At 41.2% G+C, this 26,409-nt stretch overlaps 1 protein-coding gene across 1 annotated transcript in view; it reads right to left on the minus strand.

The window, feature by feature from the left end:
* Positions 1 to 8,949: 8,949 nt before the first annotated feature.
* Positions 8,950 to 26,409, minus strand: part of si:dkey-121b10.7 (heparan sulfate glucosamine 3-O-sulfotransferase 6) — a 28,552-nt gene continuing 11,092 nt past the window's right edge. The window contains exon 2 of the mRNA XM_049562583.1: positions 8,950 to 10,599. Coding sequence (XP_049418540.1) covers positions 9,981 to 10,599 — 619 coding nt within the window. The 3' untranslated portion in view covers positions 8,950 to 9,980. The remainder of the gene's footprint in view (positions 10,600 to 26,409) is intronic.

A 26,409-nucleotide genomic window follows, 5' to 3' on the forward strand; every position in this document is an offset into this window, starting at 1 on the left:
GATCCTGACCTCCACAGAGAGGAGCAAGTCGGGGAGCGGTGCAGTGACCACTGACCAGTTGCTTAAGTCACTTCAGGAGTGAGAGGGGATGTTGTTTGGGGTCATTAAAGGGGAATGTGGGCAGGCTGTGTGTGAACACTGTGGGAACAGAATAGGCTTGTTTTCAGTAACCAAACTGAAAACCAGCCTGTTTTAGTGCTTATTCAGCAGGTTTTTAGAGTACAATGATGGCACGGTTTGGTAAACATACTAAGTAACATGAAGCTGTTAAAGGGCCAATTCACATCCAATTAAAAAAATACATCTATTTCCTCTTACCTGCTATTTTGTGTAGGTGTGAGTTGCTGAGTGTTGGTGATATTGGCTGTAGAGATGTCTGCCTTCTCTCTAATATAATGGAACTAGATGGCACTCAGCTTGTGGTGCTCAAGTGCCCAAAAATAAAATAAAGTAAAATAAAATAAAATAAAATAAAACATTTATGAACAAATTAAACCCCCCCAAAAATAACATTTGAAAACTCAACAGCAATGTCTCTTTCCAGAATTCATGACCTGGCTACTCAAAATAATCCACAGGACTTGTTGAGAGCAGTTTCATGTATTTTTTTTCCCATCACACTTCACCCATCAACCGTATCACCATGTAGAAGGAAGCATGCTTCTACCTGTGTGCTTCATACAGCTGTCTCCTTACTCGTTGATAAAATGTTTGGTATTTCAGAGCAGAGAGTGAAATTCCACCAAATGAACCAAGGAATCATTGGCATCAGGTCAGACGTGCAGCAGGCACTGTGGTAAGCTGTGTAACTGCCGAACAAGTGTTGTGGTTTATAAAAACTTCCCCCTGTCCTCCAGCTGTTGGATGCCTGATTGAACCCAGTGCAACGCCCTGAAAACAGGCTGGCAGGCAGCGCTCAAGCAGCCACTCCCCTCCCACCCGAGTGAGGACACTTGACCTCCTCAACAAGGGTCACCAGTCACTTTCATTCAGGGTGTAAGGATCTGAAGGGGTGACATTCGTCCATCCATCCCAATATCCGGGTTTGGGCTAATCCATGCTTGTTTGGATCCTATGCACCCTCAGTGGAGCCAGACGCTCACATGGACCATTGACAGGCAGGTCATTGTGTGTGTGACAGAGAAATGTATCAGGAATGGAGCCAGGGCCTTTTTGGATAAAGGCCTGTTCTGCAGACCTGCAGCTGAACCAACCTGTTTGCATATCAATACCTTCAGACCTGAATAACTTCAGTCAGCTGATGAATGAGAGATTTGCTGCTATCTCAGGTCTCAGGGATCTCTGGTGCAGAGAGAGGCATAAAGGAAACTTTTCACCAGCTGGGAACTCGGCGATATAGCTGGCTGGTTCCCTTTACGCGCTCCTCATCAATGAATGGTTGGGGTTGTGTGACTTGAAGAGTTTCTATAACTGGAAAACATGCAGGTTGAAATAAACACCACCCACTTGTCAAATGCTACCAAGTTTTTGTAAGAATGGTTGGTGATCATCAAGTCTACCCTGAAAATGTAGTTTTTAAAGAAAAAAAAAAGACTTTTCCTGCCCTAAAGTTATGTTGTAGATTTTCTAATCCTGTTTTTGCTTTTTAAATCTGCAGTAACTGATTTATTGGTCATTTGGCATCGGCATTCATTTAGAGCCATGTCTCTGGATACCTGGCAAATGTAAATCAATTATTCCCCCTCCATTAATCTCTAATTTTGGTCTCCACCAGAATAAATATCTGGAAGTATTTGTCTCTTTAGCTGCTAAATGTCCAGGATGTTCACCAGCTGATATTAGTTGCTAACTTTAACCTCGTTCCCACAAAGCAGTCCAGTTCAGTGCAGTTCCTTACATATTAGAATGGTTATTTTTGCGTACTTTTGTACGGTACCAATATAACCGTTCAATACCATCCTATTTTTTTGTCACCCCTCTGTTGAGGCACCTAGCACACTTATCCACTTGCTCGACAATGACTCACTACACAAACCCTCTATTTCTGAATATCCCATTGATTGCAACAGTGACTGTAACCACTCCGGCCTGTTTTTTTTTCCTTCTGAAATGTTGGTGTGAAACCCCGTTTCCTGGACAATCGGTGAGGTGCAAATGTTCCTTTGCATCGCCTGGGAAAAGGAAATACAGCGAGAGCTGGATGGAGAGGTGACATGGCTATTACTATCCAGTGACAGAGGCATGGTTTAGGTCCATGTCTGTATGGGTTATATATATGGTACTAAGGGTACCAGAGATGGGGACTCGAGTCATTGTGACTTGGACTCGAGTCGACTCGAGTCGCTGTTTTGATGACTTGTGACTTGACTTGACAAAAAATAAGACTTGAGACTTGACTTGGACTTGGAAGTTGAAGACTTGGGACTTGACTTGACTTGAGACATGATGACTTGAATGACTTGAGTGTTCAAGTCACATCATGTTTTCGGTTAAAATATAAAATTAATAAATTAATTTAAAAAATAATGTTGATTACCTGGTAGGAGCGCAGGCTGAGAATGGCGCTGTCATGATTGGATCACTACCATGTCAATCAGTCATGCCCTCTCTACATACCTTACATCTTTATCGGAGAAACACGCCCTCTTATATCAGATAGGCATCAACATGTCAGCGGGAGGGGTACCGAGAGTCATCGTCTTCGGCTTTTGGAATTACCATTATTACGGCAAAAGACGAACAGCACAGTGCAAGACATGCGGCATAAACATCTCGGACAGCCAGGCGACAACTTCAAACTTTGTTCATCATTTGAAGAGCCATTCTGCCCAGTAAGTGCTTGTCAATTAGCTAATATTATCTGGTTAGTCGGTAGTTAGCTAACGTTAGCTTGATACGATACGGGGGTGGAGTGGGGTGGGGTGGGCAGCTGGGTCGGTTTGGTGGAACTTGTTTTTTAATTTATTTGCTAACATTAACCCCAGAAAACGTGAGCGAACATTCCGACCGGTTCATCACAAGAACAGCTGTACGTTTTATGAATGAGCAACAAAGAGTTAAATGAGCTAAATGGGTGATTTTGGCCGCTGCCTTGGTTAGTGTGTGTGTGTGTGTGTGTGTGTGTGCGTGCGCGCGCACACGCATGCATGGGGGTCGTCCCTGCAAAGTAAACATTGCAGTGATGAAGTCAATGTTTACTGACAGTTACTTATATTTTGTCTTTTCACTTTATTAAGATCAGATTCTGCAGGTAAAATTACAAAAATAAGGTGACTTGACTTGGACTTGACTTGACCTATTGCAGAACTTGACTTGACTTGACATAACCTGTGACTTGACTTGACTTGACTTGACTTACCTAAGAAAAAATGACTTGGGACTTGAGACTTGAAGATTAAGACTTGAGACTTACTTGAGACTTGCACATGTGTGACTTGGTCCCATCTCTGAAGGGTACTATGACGAAAGTGGTTGGTGGAAACGCGGCTTTTGTCTGTCTGCATGGGTTCATCGGGGGGGTTCTATGTATTTTTGCAAAAAAAACAAAAAAAACAACAACCCCAAAGCAAAAACAACTGCCTGCTTCCACAAAAAAAACAGTAAGATTGACAAATCAGTAAACAACAGTAAAGTTGTAGGCTGGAAAACCATACAATGAGCTGAAAGTTGCTTTAAAGGTCCGCAGTGTTGAGGATAACTGCAGAGTTGGGTGATAATTCTGGCTCTTCAACCACTTTGACATTACTTGCATTTTTTGAGTAGTGCAACTTTAACCTCTACAGAACTCTTGTCAGTTCCAATGGACATAACTTTTATAGGATGTCTACATCTATGATCACTGTCTTCTGACTCCACCCAAATGCAAAGACTTATTTGAGTGGAGCCAATCACACTGTTCTTTTTTTTTTCTCTTAAAGATATTTTTTGGGCTTTTTAGTCTATAATGTATAGGACAGACAAGTGTGAAGGGGGGAGAGAGAGAGAGAGAGGGAGTGACATGCAGCAAAGGGCCACAGGCTGGAGTCGAACCTGGGCCGCTGTGGCAACAGCCTTGTATATGGGGCACCTGCTCTACCACTGAGCCACCAGCGCCCCGAAACACACTGTTCTACAATATCCAAAGTGGTCTGCAGTAGAACCACGCCCCCTTTTTCAACAAGCATGGCTGTCTGTGAGGCTCGGAGGAAGCACAAGGCACATTTTAATCTATAAATCATATTGTTGAAGGACCTAATTTGTGTTTAAACAGCTTTTAAAGTAAACATAAGATGCTAATTATAAATGTCAAAACATGGTATGAAAGATTTATAGCTTTTACTCAAGATTTCTTAAAAAAAAAAAAAAAAATCCGTCCATTGGAACGATCCGGAGATCTAAATGTCATTGGAAAATGGATAAGGGAAATACAGTTTAAATGGGGAAATAGGCCTACTGTTCTAGATTTCATTTTCTAATGATACAATCAGCTTAGTATGCATATACACAGGATGCAAATATGCTGCTGCTCATGTACACAGAATATCCATCTCAGGAATTTTTGAACATACTGTTTTGATATTTTGAGTCGTGATGATAAATACAATACAGAATATATATATATGTATATGAAATTGATGAGGTAACCAGTCATGAATAATAAATAAACTCTTGCTTTTTGTTGAAAAAAGGTGTATTAAGATTATTTATTGCCATTTTTACTATTACCTGGTTACATGCATTCAGATACTCTGTCTGTTGGGATGGAGAGAAAAAAATCATTCTTTGCTGATGATTTATGAGTGCATTAAGAGTAGATATTCACTTTAACAATATTTTTGTGTTTGGAACATAATTTGGCTCTCAACAGGTTAAGTTCATCTGCTATGTTACCTTAATAGAAAAAACTATACATTTATAAACATAAATATAAATGTCATACACATGCATTTAACAACCACGTAAATGAGAAACTAGATGGATGGACCAGGAATCAGGGAAAGATTAAAGCCATACTCTGGTCCAGCGTCCTTGCGTGCTCCCCTGTGTATGTGTGTTTAGGTCCTGCATCGATTACAGATGTATGGAAGATATATCAGGTGTTAAATAATATTTTACAAATGTATGATAGCGACCCATGCTCGACCCCTGAGTTAAATCACAGTGACAGTGGGACATGGTACGTATAAGCACATATCCCCGCCGCCTATAAACTAAACAGGCAGTTATTGATCCGTACCCTCTCCCTCAGTGGAGGTCCCAGAGGTTGAGAATGCAATATTAATGGATCAGGGGGGAGCTGTTGTATGCCTGTGTGTGTGTGTGTGTGTATGTGTGTGTGTTTATTTGTGTGTGAGTGTGTGCATGTGTGTGAGAGCATGCATCCGCACTCATAGCTCATGCAGGGTGACTCCATTAACCAGCTTGGCGGACTGGTGGTAGTGGTCAGCAGTTTATGGCGGCCAGGCTCACAGGTCAAGGGGGAGTGAAGAGGTCAAAGATTGTCCATTCCCAAAAGGTCTCCAATCACAGCAGTGAATTGATTGCTTACACATCAGAAAAGCCACTGTCCGTGAGTTAACTTCACATTTAGCCCCTGCAGCCATATGACCCCACCTTTACCGCCCCAATCAGTCGTCCACTCCAACCACCAGCTCCTGCAACTGGGAAGTGTTTGCCAAAGACTTAATAACTGCTCACTTGTGCTTAAAATGACAGCTCTGAATTTTGGGAGATATGCTTATTTGTTTTCTTGTTGATAGAAGGAAAAGAAGATTGAAACCACTCTCATATCTGTGTGTCCAATAAGGCCATAGCCAGGCATAAGAGGTGCCATACCATTTTTTCCCATTGGACCTAAAGCCCATTGTCTGACAGTACCCTCGAGAACAAACGGCCATTGCTCCTGAAGCCTGTCTCTTTAAAAATGCACACTGAAGTTAGAAAGATTCACAGCCTGCAATCAGTCGGCCCTGCTTCCACTAATGTTTCACACCATCTTTCTCCCAGTTGATTGGGAGCATCTGTGTATATATGTTGAATATACATGGCTGTCGAACCTGATGGTAAAGCACCAATTACACAACTCGGCTGCTCCAAACACTGGACCTCCAATCTACAAACCTATCATCCCTGTGAGTCTGTGAAGAAACGTGAGTAGTTCGTTCTTCTTTGAGAATTAAGCCTTTGTTACCCTCGTCATATTACTGCTGCATGGAACAGTATAATGCGCGAACCAGGGAAGAAAGATTGTTAGACTAAAGCACCCAGTGTATTTAGGTACTGTTATGATATTTCATATTTTCCTGAGTGAATGTCCTGACATTGTTGTTTAGCCACACTGTTTGTCATATATTTTGTCCTCCAAGCTTGTGCAGGTGCACTGTTATGAACATCATACACTTAGCCAGTCAGTCTATCTTGTATTTTACCATAATTGTAGCACGATAGCCTTCATTATCCCTCTCTGTGTAGCTGCCCTCCACCGAAGTTTATTGTGTTGTTTATTTCCATATTGGCATTTACAGCCTCTGTGTGGTAAACGGCTGCATTAAATGAAGTGAATTACATAAAATCCCACCAACAAAAATAGCACAGCGCACCTCTCTCATTTGCTCTAGTCTCTCGGTGCACCAAGGTCCACTGTCTGAAGTGCAGTTTCGGGACATGTTCAGAGTTTGCACCATCCACCAGCAGCCAACTTTCAGTTAAAAATGTGAAAAGTCCCATTAGAATAACAAAAAGACATAAAAAGAATTAGTCGGTGATTTGTGCTAATTGTTACCTCATTAGTGCTCTGATAAACAGTAAATTATTTGAATTGTGCCATATTGCTGTTTTCCAATACTGTAGCTGCTATCTCATTGCTATAGAAATGGATTAGCACTATGTGTGACTATTAACCGCACCCAAATTCTCTGGTTAAGAAAGAACGTTAACCGTTAAACAGGAAGTAAAGCTGGTAGGACATGAGATCCAACAGCCTACTGTAACTTCAGCAATGTTATTTTTCCTACCGTGCCTCTAGCCACTTTTACACTGCCAGATTTTCCGCGAATGTTGGGCCATTTTGCTGGCAAGCTGAGAGCATTTAAACACACTTGATCCGAGGTGCCCAATTATCCGCCTCGTAGGGTAGTCACATTGGTGGAACCCTTTTAGTTTAAACAGACCGAGGAGGCCTTCCGCAATGGGAGGGGCTGATGAAGACTTGTGGGAAGAGCTGTTGATGACACCACATGTGCGAGCCACTGGCGGTGGATAAACAGGAAACAACTGATAGCAGGAATTAGCGAGCAGCTAGTAGCAAGAGGGAAATGCAAAACTGACAGACACTGTAAAGATGAGCAACTGGGGAGACAAGGAATTGCGCGCCCTTCTTGCCCTCGCAAACAAAGAGACCATTAACCGTCAGATGACGGGGACGGTGAAGAACGGGCCGACTTACGAGAAAATCGCCGAAGGACTGACCAGCCGCGGCTTCCCTCCCACGTCACTGTTTACGTCACACACTGAGCTACACGTTTTGTTACTTGCTCACGCCTCCCGTTGCCCCGAAAAAGGTGCATTCTGTATAAACAAAATTAGGCAGGCGGCATTTTGTTTTTATACTGCCAATGCTGAAAGACTGATTGGGCCCTAACCCCCCTAACCCTAACCCCTAACCCTAATTCCCATCTAAAAAGGGCTTCTGACTGACTCACTGTGATTTCTTACCCTAATCAATCTTATTCCTCATGTCTTAACACAACTAACCAAACAAACCAAGAAGGAAAGAAGTACTAGCCAGTAGAGGCATAGTAAGAAGGTCCAATGACATCATTTTGCGTGATAACTTGTCATGTGGTTTTGTTTCGGAGAATGTGTAGCCCTTGTATTCGGAGCAAAGGGTCTTTGGAGCAATTGCAAAAGCATTTGTGTTCAGGATACCAGCTGTTGAACCAATTGGTTTTCAGTCAGATGTGGCATTTTTTGGACTACTGGGGTTTCAAAATTAGGAGCCGTCCTAACAATGGACAGCCCCCACTGGGAACGAGTTACGTTATTTTGGCTCTGTTTGAAGGTAACAACATCTGAATCAAACAAACATGTTAATTTTTGAGTTTAAGAGGTGCTGGTAGGCTGATTTTGTTACGTTTGGATAAAGCTAAGCTCGCTGGCTCATCATGTTTTTAGCCTGAGCCAAGCTAACCAGCCACTGCCTGTAGCTTTATATATATAGCCAACAGACAAGAGAGTGGTATTGACACTCTTACCTAACTCTCAGCAACAAAGTCAATAAGCGTATTTCCCAAAATGTCAATCACTTTGACCATGATGGCAAGTTTTGCTGTTAAGTTTCCAACATGGCTCCCTTTAAAGGATTTAAAACAGCTTTTCAAACTGTGGCAGGCCTTATTGTTGTTTTAATTGTGTTGTACTAATATAATGTTACTGATTTATTTAGCAGATTTTAACTCAGTGGAACGACTGAGTAAATGTCAGAAACAGTGAGAAATGTTTTAAAAGTTGCAATCACCCTGACATGTAACTGCAGGTTGGTGGATTCTCTTACATTCAGTCAGAGCAAGGCAATATGTTTCCCTGTTTCCAGTGCTAAGCTAACTGGCTGCTGACCCTAGCTGCAACTGTTATTGTGTATAATATTCCTCATTCATTTAAGTCCCAGATTATAAAAGTTATTTTTTTGCCGTTTGTGAGTTTAACACTTGGTTTAATAAATAAGCAAAGATTCAGTATTAAACTAACAGTCCATGAGATTTCCATACCCTGTAAATAAATGTCAGCTTTCCTACTAAATCATCCCTTGAAATCACACAACAGTGATTAATTACATTTTCTTTTCTAATCATCCAGTGTCTGCTCGGTCTCTTCCAGGAAAACAATCATCTGCTAAACAGATGTATTTTAGATTCCCGGCAGCCGCAACATGGGTTTGTTTGGAATAAATACAAAGAGGATGAACTGAGTGCTTCTCAGAAATGCCTTGCAAAAATCAGCCCCAAACACATGTTTCAGAATAAAAGTTTTAGTCAGAACTTCCAGCAGAATTTCATATACAAAAAAAGGTCTCAGAGAAAACATCTCAACAATAGTTTGTCATCTTATAAATTAAGCTTTTAGAAATATACAGTTGCATGTAAGTACTGTTTGTGGAGGTGAATGTTGATTAAATGAAGTAGAGAACATTCACAGATACAGGTGTTGTTTGCAGAGAACATTTTATACAAGCATTGTATTGAGGACATAAATAACAGCAAATTTACAGCACATGGTGGACTGTTTAATATTTATGGTATCTTTTTGCACCAGTACCAGGTATCCTCCTGCGTTTGCTACATCTTTAATTTTTATTAAAGACAGTCCAGAAATGGAGATTGCATTGAAAGAACTGAAGAAAAACAGAACTGCATACACTGTATAAATGGATTTAAATGAGTCTGAATGATTACTTTATGTCTCAATAACCCACATTTACATTTATTTTGATTGTGCCATTGTGCATAACTCAAAACCCCTTTGCTTCTTTTCTCTGAGTGTTTTCTTTTTTCAAGCAGAGCTGGTTTATCGTAGCTTTGCCAGGCTGTCAAGGCTTGTTACTCTTTTGCCATTTGGTTTAACTTTAGGCACATCTCGTTGCAGTGTTAGCGTCTTTGTGGAGTTATTTTCAATATAGAGGCTGTGCTTTTAAGTGTTCTGGACAGCAATAAGAGCTCAGTGTACCTCTGGCACTCGGGGTGCCAAGTGCTTGTCACTCGTCACACTGCAGCAGCAGCAACAACCAGCACTTCTCACAAGCTTTTCCTCAGCACTGCTTGCTAAAGTGGCTCAGGGGATCGAAGCTCTCACAAACTTTGCTAGCATGGCTGTAAATCTGGAGGAAGGTGGGAGTTTTCATAGCTTAAGAAATGAAGGAAAGGCATATTTTGCACAGTAAAAGCTTTGGTAACACACAACGTCTTCAAGATATCCCTGTCTGGTTCTGGTAGTTGGCTTAACAAGAATGCTACTAACAGTTTTTAAGAGCTTTGGCGAGTAGCCGTTCAGTCCCAGCCAAAATTGTGGCCAGTCATTTGGTAAAACTTGAGATTGAAGGGTCTGTAGAAGTCTCTGAGCCGATGCAGGACCTCAGAGGGGATCTGGGGATGGGGCCTGCCCTTCGACTTCCCCAGGCAGCGCGGCCTGCTGCTCCCCTCGGGCTTCTTTAGGCAGGGGAAACCTTTGGTCTGGTTGAAGTAGAAGTGCTTGTCTGTCACCACGCGTTTGAGCCCCAGAAAGTCCTGGACTCGGCCCATCTCGCCCGCCGGGTCCGTCACAAGGCGTTCCCCGCTGACGAAGAGGAGGCGCGAGAGCGGGAAGAAGCGCAGCCAGTTCTCTAGGTGCTTGGCGTAGATGCCGATGCGCACGGCACTCCACGATGTGTCGATGAGGCCTGTGGTGGCGTTGCGGAAAGCCAGGTTCTTGAAGGATGGGAGCCCGGGAGATTTGGTAAGAGTCTGAGTGTAATCAGAAACAGCCCGGGTCACTGGGTCACGCACCACCACGATGAGCTTGGTGTGGCGGCTCATGGAGAAGACGCGACGAGGGGCTTCTTTGGTGATAAAGTAACTGGGCGTCTTCTCCATGGTGATCTGACCCTCCAGAGTGCGAGGCATCAGGTTCCTGCATGACAGAGGAAAAGAAAGACAGCCATTAATAAAACTGTAGTCTAAATATATAACAGTATACCTCCAACATACTGTATGTTCAAAAATAACATCTTCATATTAGAAGAAATGAACACACTCCCTCCCATGACTTTCTCATAATTCTCATAGCATTCCTGTGATGATGCCTCACTTGCCTTGAAGCCTTTTTGATTTTGCTTTGTAATTAGTGGGCTAAATCTGCGATTAGAGGGAGATAAACATGACATTAGCTGCTGGCATTGATGGAGTGACCATGTCAGTGCAGACTGGGAGGGAGTCTGTGAGCGGCTACTGTAGGAAAACCGCAAGGCTATATTAACCTCAGGAAAGTAATTTCCTCTCATCCGCTGCCTCCTCCTAAGCAGCCTGGACTCTCCCTCTGCGCTTGGTCCTTGAAGCTGGGAGACCGTCCCGCAGGACCGAAATAATAGCCACATTACTGTCATACCACTGGTATTTGTAGCCTTACAGCAGGGTTGGAAAAGTTACTATACAGTTTCACTTTAATTGCTTGTTTTTCCTTTTTGTGTGTACTACGAGGTAATCTGTATCACATGACAGTGTAAAAGCAACAAACAAAAAGAAAAAAAAAAGAATTTGGTTTAACAAGCTGCCAGCCTTGTTTGGATATATTAACTGAACATCACCAGCTAGCTTAACATTAGCTCCACATGACTGCACACAGCTGCTTTACAATCCTCACAGTGATGCTGTGGGCTTCACACACACTCCAACTCTGACCGAAAACAGTTGATTCTTAGATGCAGGCTAAACAGCAGCTAATGTTAGCAACCCACACTACATGAAAACTTAAAAAAAAAAAAACGTTGTAACTGGGAGGCAATAGATGCTAACTGCATCTTCAACCCCTGCATCAAGCTAACGGGGTCTGCGAACTGAATTTCCTAGTATACGAAGGCATGGCCCGCCATTTGATTAGTTTACCCTGACATACCTAACTTACCCTAACCCTAACCAGCCCCACTCCTACTGCCTAAACCCAACCCCTGCAAACAATTAAGGCAACAAGTACTAGCCAAACAGAGGGAGAGTAGGGTAGGTCATGCCTTTGCTATCCTAGGAAATGTAAATTCACATTACAGTAATGCAGGGGTGTCCAAATTGTTTTGAATGGGTGCCAGATTCAATAATGTGAAAATACCTAGGAGCCAGCTGCTTCTCACATCACATGGGTTATTTCAAAAATCACATACAAATAAGACAATTGCAACTGTTTCATTTTTCACTCACTAAATAGTCAACCTTCCACCAATCTTGAAAGCAGCTGTCAACTTTTTTGCTGTGGCCTCTCTGCTGCACAGCAGGAAATGTCTGCTGCTAGGTAACTGTTTGCTTGTTTACCCTCTGCTTAACAAAACACATTAGTTCTGCCTGTGCACTTGACGCATGTCTACAAACTGTGTGATAGTTCTGCCATCGTAAAATGAGTGTAAAAATGCAAATATAGTGTGTCACATATAGTATATTTTGAATGACAAGCTGCGGGCTGTTTAAAATCAGTCTGCGTGCCAGGCTTTGGACATGCCTGCAAAATTGGATGACTTTTGTCAGTAATTAGTAGTGTAAAGGATTGCAACTGGTAATTCTGTAACCACACTACAGTCCCTTATCCTAGTGAGCCTTGGCTCTTGAACTGGGGGTCTGAGACCACTGAGGGGTCCTCTGATTTACTGCAGGGGAGCTGCAGAATTATTGTTCAATACATTTTTTTTTCTTTTCAAAAATAAAAATACGTCTGTTTTTGCCTGTTGCAACAAGTTATCCTTGTTGGAAGTTTCATCCCTAACCTACATGAAAAAGCAAATACAGGTCAAAACTGCAGACTGAGGCTGATATGGCCCTCTGCCTGACAGCCAGCACCTGCCTGTGCATGTAGTACAGGGGTCCCTGCTGTCTTTCTTTCAGCTAAAGGGTCCTTAGCCTGAAAAAATGTTGAAGACCCCAGCAGTAGAAGAATTGCAATCCCTTACACTAATTACTGACAAAAGTTATCACATTACACATTTCTAAATACCACATTACTGCCTGACAACAGACATTAAATACATCTTTCTTGCCCTTATGTCTCATTTAAAAACAGCAGTTCGTAGCAGTTAGCGTAGTAGTAACATTGTACTTCCAAAGCTGACAGGCCTTTTTCATCGACATTTGACTCGCCACAGGAAAAAGCACACGTTACGAACAACAGCGAGGATGGCTCTGTCCTCAAGTGTCCCAGTAAGCCATGACAGTGTGACAGTGCACCAGCATGAATAACCGCAAAGCAGCAAAATGAAATTCAGCCATCACTGATTTTTTATTACTAACACCTGTGCTTCTCTGTAACATGTCAAAATATCCTCAGTGAAAAGGGTCTATTGCTGACATCTGGGTACTCAGGAAGATTGCTAAAAAGAGATCTGGAAGGGCAAGCAACATAAGAAGTGAGACAATCACACAGTTTTAATAAATGCCTGGGTTAGCCAAACTTTGGAAGAAAAAACAATTTCATCTCTGAATAAAGTGGTTTAGCTAATTAGGCGAAACTTGTCTGATAATCTGACCACTCGTTTCTTGCCCTGTTGTTTTATATTGCCACAATCCTGATTCTTATGAATTATTTTGGTGAGTACAATGTTATCATTACTGATAAAAATGAGGACCAAGTATGAAAATAAGACTCAGTTTGTAATATACTGGAATTAACCTTTAATTTATTGAATATTTTGGCTGCGGTAGTCGAAAAAAAAGGTTCAAGTTCAAAAGTATCCTGTAACAAACAGTTAGCGGAGTTTTGTCTTATGGTAGCCATGTGTTTGCATTCAGTCCTGGATGTTGCCTTTGGCCCTGTAATTGTTATTATCATCAGTGGTAGAGGTATTCTAGGCACACTTTGGCTCTCACAGGACTGGGCTGCCCTCTTCCTCTTGATCTTTACCCCTACTTAGATGACTCAGAGGCTGAGGAGACGAGGTAGTACCTAAAAAAGATCAACAAATCCTGACCAGAGTCTGACTGAGAGTCCTCATAGCGTGCCAGTGCACATTGTATATAAAACGAGGGAAATGGGAGGGAAAGGAAAACCTATTTGTCTTGTGTCCTTTATTACATTCAAATGCTACCGTAACGCTAAAATGGAATTTAATAACCTCCGCTGTAAAAAGAAATACCCTGCCAATTTTTTTTTGTTGAGTTTAAAGAGGAGATTCAAAGCTCGGGCTTAGTTTGTGTTATAGAAATCTAAGCGATGAGGAATGCCAGTGGTGCAACTGTGCAAGATCCCCCAGCTAATTTCCATGCTTCTCCCTCCCTCCTCCCTCCTCAGCAGGCATGTGGTGACGGTTGGGTCGGAGTCTTCGTGGTTGGTCTGTAAGTGAAGGGCTTATAGGGCTCTGAGCTCTGGTGTGTGGTGATGGAGCCGACTCCATTCCTCTCTCTCTCTGATCTAACACACACAGTTAGCTCCAAGTCCGACATGTCCCCTGGCATGAAGCTACAAGGGTAACACCAAATACATAACTTATGGTATTCATAAGGAGCCTCTGAGATGTATTACAGGGCTAAACAAAAAATCAGGAGTAATACAGCAAATACCAAAAGGGAGAAATGTTTGGAAAAACAATGCTGTTTCTATGGCTAGTCTCAACATTGGGGTGTATTACAATGAGCATTTCGGGCCAAAGTGTGAGCTGCAACCTATCGCTCCAAAGCCAAGTTTCTGTGAGGCTGTGGGTCGTGGGCTTATTTCTGGTCACCACATGACGTGAATGGCAATATAGTTTTTATGGATCTAAAGCTAAATTTCTCATTTGGATCCAAGGGCAAGTTTAACAGCTTTGGCTTTGACAGGAAATTCCACACTTGGATACTTTTACTCTCATGTGCCATCAATCTGTCAGGTTATTTTGTCGTAATTACTGCTCGTTTGGTTCATCTATCTACCTCCTCTCTCATCTACCTGTGTTTGCAACGTTTCACAAACTGATTCCTGACAACCACAGAAAGAACATTCCTGAGAAATTAAGTGTTTCCAGTACAGAAAAAAAGGCAAAGTTGCATCCTTTAATCATCATATTTTTGGCTGCAATACACTCAAGTCCCTCAATATTACTTGTCAGTGGAGTCTTCCAGTATGACTGGTGAGCATTACTTTGCATTCATGTGGTGTTGGAATAATCGGAAAAATTAGTTCCCGGCTGGGAAAATTCACGTGATGGTCGAAACTCAGAAAGCAAAAACTTTGGTACTGTGATGCCGAATTTACCTCATATATGCAGACACACGGAGGACGAAAGTAAATGTTTGGTCGATTGTAAAAAACTTTTTATTATTGCATGTCATTTTTTGCTTTTGTATTATAGTATTAGGTTGTAACTGTTAATAGCTGTCCACCCAGAGTAGGTAAAGTTTTAGGCAACATATCTTCATATGGTTTGCGTGATATTCTACGAATTTGCATCCCAAGAATGACATTTTGTACTTAATTACAGAGGTTAGATTTAGGCAAGTAAAGTTAATGTGGTTAGGTTTAGGAAAAGAACCATGGTTGGGCGTCTTTAGCTTTAGAAAATAAAGGTACACAGGTTCGATTTTGGAAAAGACACATGGTGATGCCGTACCTAAAAATGACTCAAAGTTAACACGCTTCCTAACACAAGTCTCTTGAGGAAAGTCCAATGCTTTGTGACTCATCCACCATTACAACCTGCCACTTTGTGGGACTGCTTCTTTCTTTACACACATCAGGGCATTAGTCATTTTGCTGCAGTCTTCCTAAATTTGTAGGTTATACACAAATTACTGGCTCACACTTATGTGGGATATATACAAATTTTGGTGCATTACTTTTCGTAGGAAGAATGCAAGAGCCACATACACATACAGTCCGATTTGATTGCAGGTGGAACGGACCAGTCAAACCAATGCATAATATCCTATAAATGACAAACACCTCCAAATATTTTCCTTTTTTTGTTAAAGAAGTACATTTAAAAAAACGCCAATCCATTTAGAAAACAGCCAGTGATGTCTCCAGAAGAATAAATGCAATTTTAATAATGTAAATTTTTTACTCAGTCAGTCAGTCTGCTGCTCCCATGTGCGTTTTTCTACACATTTCCACTCCTGTGTAGTAACCCTGACAACACCACACCAAACTAAAGTGAAAGAAAAGCAATGCAAAGGCCTCTGAAGCTGTATTTTACAAGAGGAAGGCTACTCAGTGTTTAACTTGCTCCTGAACCCTGGAACATTTTAGCCTTCACAAGTGCATCACTATTACAGTAGGTGTGCAAGGTCATCCAGTGGGCTGGATTGGACTCTTTGGCGGGCCGGTTCTGGCCCCCGGGCTGTATGTTTGAAACCCTTGGTCTATGGGGATGTACTGGTGCAGCAAGTTTAGGTACAAAAAATCCCTTTGAAATATAAAGTTTTAAACTGTTATCAATGTGTTGATTAAATGCTCTGCGCAATAAAATACAACACACATTTTATTTCTGGGTCAGTGTTGTTTCCACATAATGACTTCAAGCTCATAAACACTTGAAAGTTGGAGGAACCACATCCCAACTTGGGAAATGCGATCATCTGCAGAGCACATGAATGCAGCATTAGTTCATAACAGAGGCTGCACAAATAAAAATCTCTGCTCTACAGGGACTGTCACTAAAACTTAACTGTCTGTGTTTCACATTGTGGAACAGTTGTTTCTTATCAAACAAAGTTGTTGTGCCTCCGAAAAACCTCGACTGGCATCTTTTTTTATGGGCCCAGATATGCAAGATGCAAGATATTCTCAGTATTTGTGTTTCTCCCTGTGTCTGCAGGCGGTGCCATCCAAAGCCCGCAACCAGATCTGAGAGCTGAAAACAACCGAGGTGCCGGTGTGTTTGCACTGTTTGGTGTTTTGCGAGTGTGTCTATGGCACTAAATGGATGTTTGATTTCATCCAATCAGTCTAATGGAAGCCATGGTGTTCCATTCGGGGCTGAGTGGGGCTCCCATTGACATCATGTTTACATTTTGAACCACTAGCCTGTAATCACAGAACAACGCGGCTACAACAGAAAGCCCAGGAGGAGGCCACACTGGTGGAGTACAGGGAGGAGGGTAAGGGGGGGGGGGGGCGGGGGGAGGGGGGTTAAAACAGAGGGATAGAAGAAGAAGAGAAAGAGAGTGGGCAAGAGTAAAAGGAAAGAGGGAACGTGAGGAACGAGCACAGATGAAGAGAAAAGCTGCAGCAGCGTTTTTAATCCTCTCATTAACCTGGAGTCGTTGCTCAAAAGCATCTAATCTCTTCTTCTCTCATGAAGATAGTGTTTGTTCTTTTATATCTGATACCAGCCTCTGTACGGCTTCCAAACCGTGTTTAGGGAAACCTAGCGACCTCATGTTTGTTTTCATCACACCTTTACCGTTAGCATCTGGAGCAGGAATGCACTCAGCTTTGAAAGTGCGCAGATGTGCGTTTATCTGTGCATGCAAATGTGTCCAGACGCTCTCACTCCATATCTAGCTGCGCTCTGTGTGGGTGGGCTGAGCTTTATTAGGGCCTGTTTGAAGCACTGCAGGCTAATAGGCTACTGTTTATGACTAGAGTATGAGGGCACATGGGTGAGCCGTGTATACCGACCTGCGTCAGGCTCTCAACAAAAGCAACAGGAGACAAGCGGGGGCTGCTTCATGTGAAGACAGATCGGATGAATAGCATTTTCCATTTCTGCCTGACAGGCCGAGTTCAGATAACAACATATTTGGTAAGAAGTGAGTTAACACCAGAATCTTTGGACATTTGTACTACAATAAAATGATTGTGCCAAAGAAATGTAAAATTTCCATGAAAACACTATGCAGGATTTGCAGTAAGTGCAAATACAAGCCAAACCGCACTCTCCACCCTGGCTTGCTAAACTGCACTCTCTGCCACAGACAGACAGCTATGTCAAGTTAAAGCTAGTGGGTGGTGAGATAGCCACAGCTAGCCTTAGCTAAAGGTATATTTAGTTTCAATGCCTAGTAATAGCTGTTCTCTGTAATTGAAAAATATCAACTTTGATGAACTGCCATCTTGGTACATGTAAATGATGCCGTTGCTAAATCCAATCCACTTATGTTTATCTAGTGCTGCTAAAGGGTAATTAGCCTAGCTTAGCACAGAAGAAGTAACTGCTTATGTCACACTATGTGATCTGGTGAAAGGGGCATTCATTCAATTTTACATATAAAGTTGAGTTTAGCAGTCATATGTGGCACTACGCTGGCTCTGGAGGACAAAAATAACCCTGGTGATCTCATCAGGGTTATCTCGGCTTTAACCTAGAGACTACACATTTTTAACAGTAGGATTAATGGGTGACTCCATTATGTTTTTTTCTGTCTTTTTTTGAGGTTTTTATATCACTCTGTAGCTTTCCTGTATTGTTCCTGATGTATTCAAATCCCAAAATTCAAATTTAGGTCTCAGTATGTATGTATTAGCCTCCAAATGCTATTTTTCCAAGCGGTTTTAAAAACATTTTCCAACATGACCTGATGTAGGTTTCTGCATGCTGTTTTGGTTGCATGTTGTAAAGCCCTCACTCATCACTGTACGCTTTGTTCCAGGGCTGATCGGCAGTACTTGAATTTTCGTAGGCTCAGTCGCTGGTATTTGTTCATTTATAAAGCCGTACTGGGTAACCTCCCCTCATACATTTGTACTTTGGTTGAACAGTAATTTGACTGCAGCTACAGTCTGAGATCTCAAGATTTTGTCTGATCCTAGTGTGCAGACTGAGCTGGGAAAAAAAGCTTTTATCTGCTCTGCTCCTCTCATTTGGAATAACCTTCAAAAAGAGCTGAAACTATGTGAATTGGTCTCCCTGCCTGATCTTAAAGCTCTTATAAGTACAAGGATGAATAAATCAGTTGGCTTTTGTCATGGTGTGTAGGTGTTCTAATATTTCTACACGTTGCTGTAAATCTTTTTTATTGTGGTTGTTGCTTGGCTGTTTCTTTTGCTGCTGTATTGGCCAGGTCTCCATTTAAAAAAGAGATTGTTCATCTCGACAGGACTTCCTGGTTAAAAATTGTAAATAATAAATAAATAAATAAACAAATTCATGTACAGCTGTGGACACCACGTTTGTGCGGTTCCAAAAATCATACAGTAACAAACTAACTAAACAGTCGAGCTGGCAGGAGACCAACAACTCCCATGTGCTGTGAGGTAAAATTACTGTTTCTGTCAAAGGAGTCTTGTGGCTTAGAATAAAGATCGATAACTTCAATTCCTTGTCGGAAAGGGCTGTCTGACAGTAAAGCCATAAAAAAAAATCTTAATATAGTGAACACTTCACATCTTGATTTTTTTTAGGTGCTCTATTTTTCAGGAGGCTAAAATACATTTTGCTGTTGCTCCTGTTCACAGCCATCAGACTCCTAATGGCTGTGGTCAATGCAGTAACCTACTTCACCGCTTTTTGATAATGACTGAGTGAGAGTTTCCATTTGATACACATGGAAAAGAATGCATATGGACCCAGCCTTTAAGTGTGTTGGCGTTTGACACACTTGGGAATAAAATTTAAATATTATTTCAACTTCACGTTTTCAAGTCTTTCTCTTGCAAGTCTCCAAACTATGTGAAGGTGCAACACTTAGTCACTGAAGTATCCCCTTTAAATAAATAACATAACATCACAACAAAATGTTTAATGAAATTGTTTTGTATTAGATTGTTCATTAAAATGAAAAGATAATTTTTTTTTTTAACAAATGGTAGACTGGCACATGGGCAGCTAGAAAACAGAAATACTGTATATTTTACTGAACTTCTAGGTCTGAATGATAAAAAATAGGCCAACTTACTGTTCAAAGAACAAAAAGCTGAAAGAATTTAGGTTTGTAGACAAGCATGGATTAAGAAAGCAGAGGCCCCTGAGCAGAAAAATCTTGGTGGTCTGAGTTGCAAATTTTTCGGAAGTCTCTCTTTGGAAATAAAATCACCAAATCTAGCGAGAAAGTCGCCAAGTTGGCAACGCTAATTCCCGGAAACCTATCGTAATATATTCCTGATGTGCAAATAAGGTAACTCTGCATTCATTGGTTCATATTTCGGCACACGCCATTATTTGATTTGATTTTTAACAAAGCAAAGACATGATACGTTTGTGTTTGGTGGCCCCTAGAGATCTCCAAGCACTGGCCCAATTGGCCTGGTGGATTATTCCAACTATGCATTCCCTGAAGACTGTTAAAGGAGCGCAATATTTGTATTTTTTGGGTGTTATGTTTAGTCCAAACAAAATAAAAATATCTCAAAGGGCCTAAAACAAAGGCATTACATCCTGTCTATCTGTTTTGCAGCCAGAAAACCCATTCTTTCCTATCAAATTCACTGTTTCTGTTGTTCTGTGACTTTGTAGGGCACGAAAGGGTTCACACTGCTTCTCAAATATGTGTGTGTGTGTGTTTAATTCTAAGGAGAAAAAAAAAGGCACCTGCAGGTACTGTAAACACAGCGGTTATTATCGCTTTTCTAGTTGGAAGCAAACACTCCATCCAATCTGTTTGTACACCACCTATCTCTCCCTTTTCTATGCTTTCTAGTATGACATACACAACACAGACACGTACACACACACATCAACCATCTGAACATGCCTTCCACAGGATGGATCCACATCTGGGAGCAATGAAGCCCTCAGTATGTGTGTGTGTGTGTGTGTGTGTGTGTACGGCGGAGATGAGGGAAGTGTTTCTGGGTTAGGAAGTTTCCCTCTGGTACCGGGGTTCAGAGCTCCGAAAGCTGTGATCCATACCGGCTCTGCTAGGCCCGGAGCCAGTCCCCCAGACCCTCTTAATCCCAACCAGCCTGCACTGCACGGAAATGTACTCTTCCACCCCGAAGGTCAGCAGCAGATGTTTGTGATTCAGAGGGCGAGACCACCTGGGATCACGGGGGATCATGTAATGCAACATGTCATCGTGCAGAGTTCTCTCTTGTACATGCAACGTTTCCCCCTCTTGTCCTCCCTCTATCCCTCCATTCCTCCTTCACTCACCTCTATTTTTTCCACTTTCCCCTTTCACAACTTCAAAGCCTCCACTTGGCCTCTGCTGTATCCTTCGCAGCGAGATTGTTATGAGTACATTTGACACGTATGACGGGATTTTAAAACACATTGACATCCTCAACCACTACAGAGGGACACATGAAGACAGATACAGGCTGCCTGCGTGTGTTCAAAGCTCTGTAAAAGCTGCTGCGTGGAGGGAGAGGTTTGTCATTACTGACGGCAAATACAGGGCTGAGGAGCTTCTGTGGGCTGATTAGAAGTCAGCGGGGACTGTAAGCAGCTCAATAAAAGGGGAGGTAAAGTAGTACTTCTCTTTGTGTCTGTTGGAGTCGGGCCATTACATTCGTTGGATGATGTTTCTGGCCAAAATTTAGCTCTTTGTTAAATGTATCAAAAAACATATTTCTTGGACATTTTCTTGTTTTTTCAGGTATTCTGGTCGTCGGGCTGCCAAAAGGAGATTTTAAGTCTAAAGTAATTAATGATAAGCAATTGCATCTGGTTTTCATTGTGGAGGTTTTGTGTCTTAATGCAAAAGAATTCAAAAGGAAATGGTCTATATTTTTAAGTTTAACATTTACAGGGTTTCTGAAGTGTTCACCAAATTAGATTTAAGACTTCTTAAAGAGTTTTTAATACCACATAGTCTGTGATTTAATACCTTTTCCACAGTCAAAGAATAATATTAATACCAGTGGGGACAATAGGGCCTATATTAATTTATTAAGCATATGAATTTACTGACTTACATGTCACATTTTTGTTAGCACTTCCCAGTTAAACATAACAATAATTCCTAATAATATAATGAATCAATTCATATGACCTGGACCAGAATAATAATAAACAGTAGAAATTTGTGGATTATCATAAATATAAAGCAGTATGTCTGTAGCGGGAACTTAATTCAGTGCTTTTAATGTCTTTTCTGATCTACTCTGAATACTGGCACATGATCCACCCCTTACACAATATTTGCATTACATAAATTGCCCTCAGCTTTACTGTATCATGCTTCAGCGTGTGTGTGGCAGACTATTACACACTCTGAAGGTTACCGTCTGGCTGATGCACCAGGGTGGCGGGGAGTATTTTTACCGAGGAGGTTTGCATCACTGGGGTAGGTCGGTAGGAAAGAGATGAAGAATGTGTCTAGCTGAGGGGAAAAATAGAGGCGTAACAGTTAATAGAGACATCACAGGGCCTGAGAGCGGTGAGTGAGAAGTGGTCAGTCAGAGTTTCCTCTGAGGAACCAGGGCAGCCCTAATGACAGAGGAAGATCTATATGTGTGTGTGTGCTTTTGTGAGCGAATCCGCCAACTCTACATAGTTTGATCTTTACCATTAGCTTGCAACTGTTTGACTTAAGTCTGTCTCTTAATTGCTGACTGATGTACCACAGTAATGATTCATCTTAAAGGAACAGTTTGACATTTTGGGAAATATGCCATACGCTTTCTTGGTGAGAAGTAAATGAGAAGATTGATACCACTCTCATGCTTGGATGTATAAAGAGAACTGGATACAGTGCTAGAGGCACGGCCCCATTCATTCCTATGAAAGCTGCTCACTGGTGCATGAAGTGGCTAACATCTGCCATCTGAACAGTACACTTCTCGTTTCGCCCTCTGCTACCTTGAATGGGGATAAAATGATTTAATCATGCAGCTCTTTTAGAATCTCAAAATGTTATTGGACTGAATGGATCAAATTCTGGTCACAATGATAAATCAGTCCCACCAGGAAGTCGCAGCAAAAAAACTTAGAATTTGCGGCCAATTTTGTCAAAAGTTGCGATGAAAATTGTGGCATTTTTATGTTATTTTTTGCGGGAAATTGCAGCGCTAATGACAAAAGGAGAGGACTACTTCCAAAAAAATATGTCATGTAATCACTTGCTGTAAATAATATTGCGGACTTTTGTTGAATTTGCCTTAATTATTGCGATTGCAAGGCCTGCGCTCATGTATATACGCAAAATATATAGCTTGAGCCAGCAGCCGGTTAGCTTAGCTTAGCCTTAGCATACAGACTGGAAACAACTAGCCTGGTTCTGTCCAAAGGTGACACATTACGTCTCATTAGTTTAATTTGTCTGCTGTTTTATGGGAATTTTTGTCTGGCACATAACCCCCATTAAACAATGTAAAACAAGATATAAAGTGTTACTGTAATTAGTGAGCCTTAGAGGAGCTGGCAGGTGGGTTTTGTTACCTTGGAACAGAGCCATGCTAGTTGTTTCCCTCTGTTTCCAGTCTTTATGCTAAGCTAAGCTAACTTGCTATATAATATTTACTGTACAGTCAGGACAGGGTCAATCCCGTTTTCTAGCTCATGGCAAGAATGTGAACAGGCTTATACCCCAGCTAAATATAAATTATGATAAAGTAACAAAGTGAAAATATTTTACAGTATATTAATGAGAACCATATTATCACTCAAGTACTTAATACCTTCAAGAATGACCACAGTAAGAAAATAAAGAACAGGAAGAAAGGATGCAGTGATTTTATCTCTCTGATAGCGTAACTACCTGTAATGGCTGAACATGGAAATAAGCCTGTTATGTGTTCAAATGTTTATGTATGAGTTTACTGTATGTGTCTGCATGAGCCAGTTTAAGTGTGTGTATGTGTGTGTGCACTGATTGCTCCCACCCCTCCTGACTTATCAAATGGGAAAATCTGCAGTCGTGTTCCTGCCAGGCCCACAGTGGCCTACTTGTGTGGCTTTATCTCCCAGCTGCCGGGGGCCCCGGGGGCCCCACCCTGCCTTCATCTGATCCCCTGAACACAGGATGGAGGGGAGGGATGGACAGATCGGGTAGATCCTGACCCCAGTGATGTCATGATGTCCTTGCCACAGTTACATAATTGGACTGTTCGTGAGATGAACGCATGTCAGTTCAGTTTAGGTTACTGGTCATTTAAATTTAAATTTATAATGAAATCAGCACATTAAAGTTAAAGCAATTAGCCAATTACTTGACTAGGTAAATGACAGAAAATGGAGTGGAAATTATGTTGATAATCATCTAATTTTTAAAATGATTTTAAGCAAAAATTCAGCATATTAACTGATGCTCACTTAATTTTTTTATGACACTAGACTCACATGTCAATGTGGGCTCTGGGAATGTCTGACGGACATACTTTTTTTGCTATAAACCAAACAATAAATGAAATATTTGAGAAAATACCATATAAATTAGCTGCAGCATTAGTGCACATATTCATATTAACATGTATTTAAAGTATTTAAAAATATCAAGCAATGAGAATCTTACTTAATCATTAATATCAGATATTATACTGATTGTACATCACCCTTTTTTTCTTAAACTTTGGCACATAAATTGGGAAAAATAAATGACATCATATCCGAAATGTGGGAATATTCTGAAATGTATTGCAAGGACGTTATTCCATTCCATTCCATTCCAAAAATATATTACATATATTAAAATATTTTATTATGGATAAATGGATGGATGGATGGATGGATGGATGGACGGACAGACAGACAGACAGATTGACAGATAGAGATAGATAGCTAGATACAGTAGATACAGTAGATAGATAGATAGATAGATAGATAGATAGATAGATGTGGCCTTCAGTTCAGTTCAGTTAAAGATTAAACCTGAGTCAACACGTACATACTTTAATGTTTACCCTCCTCTCTGAGTCTGCACAGGCATTAGAGAAAACAACCACGTTTTCACTAATTAAACAGCTCCTCTAAATGAGTACACACACACACACACACACACACACACACCTCAGAAACACTGTAATCGACTCAATATGGACTTTTGCTCGTCTGGCAACTCCCCAGGTCCCGACCAATAAGAACACTCGATACTGTCCGATCCTGAAAACCCACTTCCGAGCAGTTTCAGCCTGCCACTCCTTGTGGTTTCTCAGCTCATTGTTAGCAGCATCTTAAGCTCAAAAAACGGAAATCACTGCTGGCAGAGGCATGGCTTTTACAACTGGAAACAGTCCATTCAGCGCTCTGCTATTAGTGCCATCTATCAGGCTCGTCAGGGTGGACTCAGCACGCCTTGGCTACGTTTACACACATCAAACACGCAGGACACAGTGGAGTTTGGATGCACATGAAGGGGGAGCTGGTGTCCGTTTCCAGATTTCCTCCCATCACAGCGTCTTGTTTGATGTTTTGCTTGTCCTCAAATTCAGCTCCAGCTCTGTGTGCCAGAGTTTCAGGCATAATTAATCTCATTTCCTCTCAAAGCTGGCGCAGACATCACCAACAATTAACCAGTTCAAGTTGGTTAAGTCAAACCGATGGGAGTTTTCTAGGAAAGGTTATATAGCAGACAAAGAAAGGTGTGTTATCTCTGTGGGATCCTCAGGGTGGCTGTGGGTTCTCACGACCCCCCACCCACCCAGGCAGTCAGACATTAAACAGAGATAGACACCAGTGAGAGGTCCACTGCCACACACACACACACACACACACACACACACACACACACACACAGTCAATAATTACCTGCCTCTACAGACAGAGCAGTGATGGTTAACTGGGTGTGGGTTTGAGAATCTGTTCTGCCCATAAAAACTAAACAGCAGAAACTATGAATGAGCGTAACCATGTCAGTATGTATCTCTTTTCCTGACAAAGTAAGTGATGTAATGGAGAGTGTGAGTTCATATTGAATGTCTTTCTTCAGTGTATTTGTGAGATAAATAGAGCCAGAAGAAAGCAGAATTAAAAGGTGACTCAAATCCATGATCCATGAAATGACTCGCTGACTTAACTCGCATCATATTAGGTAACTACTACTCGGACAGGGCAATATGGAGGAAATCATATCTCAATATTTTTTATTCAATGCCTTGATACTGATATTGCTACAATATTGTTGGATTGACTCTTGGTGCTTTTACAAAATATTCACACAATGAGATTTTTGATAAATAATCACCAGTAATGTAGATGTAATGACTAAGCAGATAAAGACAAACAACAGAACAGCTACAACAGTTTGCTGTGTTCAGAAAATTACATCATTTTACTGTAATGCAGCCTTTAAAACTAGGAAAAGACAAGACTTACGATATCACAATATCCAAAATCTAAGATAATATCTAGTCTCATATCACAATATCGATATAATATTGATTTAGTGCTCTACACTAACTACTATCTTCTCTGTTGGTCGAACAAAACAAGTGAGCAAAGACCTCATTTCAGGCTTAAGGAAATTGTAACAGACATTTTCCACTATTTGATAGACCAAACAACAGATGTATTAATTGTAAAAATAATCTGCAGATTCATTAATAATGAAAATAATGGTTAGTTTTACCATTCATATTTTGAGCAACAATGTCGTCATCAAAATCACAGTAATGATGTGTGTTGATGTTGAAAGTAGGGATGATGAAACAGTTACTGCTTTCACGATAAACTGCTGTAAAATTCCGGATGATTACTATCATTATTACAACTATTTTTACTACAATTTCTTTTGTACTTATTTATTTATTTCTCAAGTTTTTTTGTTTTTTGTTTTGGCTTTTATTAGACAGGACAGTCCAAGCGCAGGGGATAGAGTGAGGGGATGACATGCAATGAAGGACCACAGGCTAGAACTGACATTGCCCTGTATATGGGATGCCTGCTCTGCCTGCTAAGCCACCATGAGCCCCCTGTTTATTTTTTAAAAGTGTTTTTTGTTTTGTTTTTTATTTTTG

The sequence above is a fragment of the Epinephelus fuscoguttatus genome, linkage group LG20 (assembly GCF_011397635.1).
Source record: "Epinephelus fuscoguttatus linkage group LG20, E.fuscoguttatus.final_Chr_v1".
Lineage (NCBI taxonomy): Eukaryota > Metazoa > Chordata > Actinopteri > Perciformes > Serranidae > Epinephelus > Epinephelus fuscoguttatus.